Consider the following 2,663-nt stretch of genomic DNA (forward strand, 5'->3'; position numbering starts at 1 on the left):
ATGGACAGCCGCGCCAATTGTGATTGCGCAGCATGGATTCACACTGCGCCACTATCGTGGTATCGCGGAGTTCCTTTCGCCCGTGAAAGTCGAGCCAGCACTAGCACGTAAACCACCGGGCGCTCGAAGTCACGCCGAGCAGGATTCACACAGCACCGAACACGAGGTTAACCATGAAGGGTCGCGTCCGAAGACGTCAAAGCTCCCGACGCTGTGGGCTATCGAGCAAACAGGTGTTCTGCAGTCGTATGCCTGGCTTGCCACTGATCGCGGGCTACTGCTGCTGTGTAGACGGAGTGACAAGCGGCCACTCTATTGACACGGCGGATGCGATGCCAGATCCTGTGGGCAGACAGCAAACTCGAGATCTTTCCTGCAAATCAAGGGTCAAGGATGTATGCATGTGTGCATGTGGCACACGCATGCTGCTGAATCCATCCGCAAAAAGTGGTGGACACAGCATGGCTCGAACAAACCGCTTCGCAACCACGTCGAACGATGCTCAAGCTGCTTGGAGGGCAAACGTGCCGCAGTGCACAAAGTCCATGGCACAATCACGAAACAAGGAAAACGTGGAATTCATCGGAACGAGTGCTACCGCGCTGGTTTGACTGGCGGATGGAAACGATTAGGATCGTCGCGGGGCTTTTATCCTGTGCACACCGACGACCGGCGCATGCAGCCATAACATTGCTTCAACGCAGCACGGCCGTCTCGAGATCGCCCACATCCAGATCTCAACCTGTCTCGACTCAGGGCAAGACCGTTTCAAGTGTAACGCTTGGATCGAAACGGCGACACGACGTTTGGTTCAAACCAGACGATGCAAGTTGCCGCTGCAGAAACGACGGTCGACCCAGCGGCGGCAGATGCCTCGAGCTTGTTTCGCAGTCATGCCGTCTCCCTTGTCGGCAGCGCGATGGCCGTGATGGCCTCGGTGAGCATCACGTTGGCGTATATGACGATCTTGGACTCGTACGTGCACAACAACTATTTCTGGACACACTACATCGAGATAGGGGCCCAATCGTGCCTTGCCGACGCATTCAACGCCCAGCTGGGGCAGCGGTGCCGGGTTGTCCCCTTGGTCTCTGTTGATGTCGCTTTAGCCAAGGACTACTCCACACATCCACAACAACTCCAGCGTCGCGGAACCGTCAAATTGCCCGCCTGATAGCGATTGAAACTCCACAAACGAAAAACCAAGATTGGTGAAATCAATGCATCTGTGTTGGAAGAGCTTGGTCTACTACCAGTAGGGCTAGTGTGCTGCAGCTTCGTCGAAGAGGATTCCATCGATAAACGTCCGCAAGGCAATCAGGTCAATGGAAATATGGGGATTTGCGAGGGCTGCCAAAGCCGGTGGTATTGCAACACCAGTGTAGATAAGAGCAAGTGGAAACGAAATCGCAAGCGGAGGCAAATGAGGATGACCAAACGGCACTTCTTGATTGGGCTGACCTCGCTGGCACAAGATGGCCACTCGGTCGGCGTTGATAGCATTGATTTTGATTCCAATCGCGACCTGGACAGAAGTGTTGTCCATCCAACGTTCCAGTTTCGCACGGAGACGACCGAGGCTTTCATTCTTGTACGCGATCTCAACAATGACATTGGGATATGGATGGTTGTTTGCAGCCGCCAGCACCGCGCCTCCAACTGCCAGACCCGCAGGAAAAAGACAAATTTCTGGCTCTTGACCGTGCTGTCCAGTGCGGCATGTTGGATCCGTCGCCATTTCAACAGTATCCAACAGGCCAATGTCATTCCCGGCCCTTCCGACTTGATCGCGGATGATGGTTGCGATTCGACCTGCGGTTTTCGAGTGAACGAACGATGGGATGCTGTACATGACCACTCGTCCTTTTCCCGTTCCATCTGCAAGGGGCTCAAAGACCCATCGTCTCACTCGTCCTTCGTTGCGGTTGAGCCATCTTTGGAAATCATCCCACGTGATGGCAGCACATAGAATGACAGGTCCCCATGAAACATCGCCGTTCTCGTCGATGTTTGGTGCATTGGCGGGTGGGTCGTGCCAGATGTATTGCAATTCCTTCGTGGCTTTGTCACAATCTGTCACGTGGATGAGATGTCTTCGTCGGAGTTCACTGTTGTGCGACACTGCTGGTACCAACTCTGTGTCATGTGTCGTGGATCGCGTGGATGCATGTCTGATGCTTCCACCGACGTCGAAGCGTGCCTTCGACTTTCTCTCATTTGCAAGCATCTCGGTCGGACAGGACAGGATGTCTTCTCTTGAAGAAGAGAAGTCCTGGGATCTGCTGTCTGATTGGATTGTCCCTGTCCCTGTTCATACAGTATTTATCCGAATGGCCCCTTAATGGATCGACCTGGAGTCCAGGTCGATCCATTAGTCCATTCAGAGCGCGACTGGCCTCGGGTGCCGACTAAACGTGAAAATCATAAAGAAAACCGGAATAACATAAAATTGAGACGGAAAATCATAAAAGCGAGTCGGAAGAACATAAAGAGCGTGCAACTCTCCAAGAGACGGGCGGTGACGTGATCGCTCTGGAGGAAGAAAAATATATTTCCGCCCACGAATTTGTGGTGAATCATCAATTTATCATCCCTCGCCCAAGACCCTCAAGTATCGATAGGTCCATCCTTTTATGGAGGTTATATGAAAGGATGATGTATTC

General features: G+C 52.9%; 2 protein-coding genes across 2 annotated transcripts; one reads left to right on the plus strand and one right to left on the minus strand.

Annotated features, from left to right (window-relative positions):
- Positions 1-823: 823 nt before the first annotated feature.
- H310_14957 (hypothetical protein) lies at positions 824-1,174 on the plus strand (the record flags this gene model as incomplete). The annotated part of the gene is made up of 1 exon (XM_008882937.1): positions 824-1,174. The coding sequence occupies one exon, from the start codon at positions 824-826 to the stop codon at positions 1,172-1,174; it is 351 nt and encodes a 116-aa protein (XP_008881159.1).
- Positions 1,175-1,208: 34 nt separating this feature from the next.
- Positions 1,209-2,255, minus strand: H310_14958 (hypothetical protein; the record flags this gene model as incomplete). Its single annotated transcript, XM_008882938.1, has 1 exon — positions 1,209-2,255. A coding segment is annotated over one exon (994 nt), but the record flags the coding sequence as incomplete, so codon positions are not given.
- Between the last annotated feature and the right edge of the window lie 408 nt (positions 2,256-2,663).

The sequence above is a fragment of the Aphanomyces invadans genome, assembly GCF_000520115.1.
Source record: "Aphanomyces invadans strain NJM9701 unplaced genomic scaffold supercont1.113, whole genome shotgun sequence".
NCBI classification, from domain to species: domain Eukaryota; phylum Oomycota; class Saprolegniomycetes; order Saprolegniales; family Verrucalvaceae; genus Aphanomyces; species Aphanomyces invadans.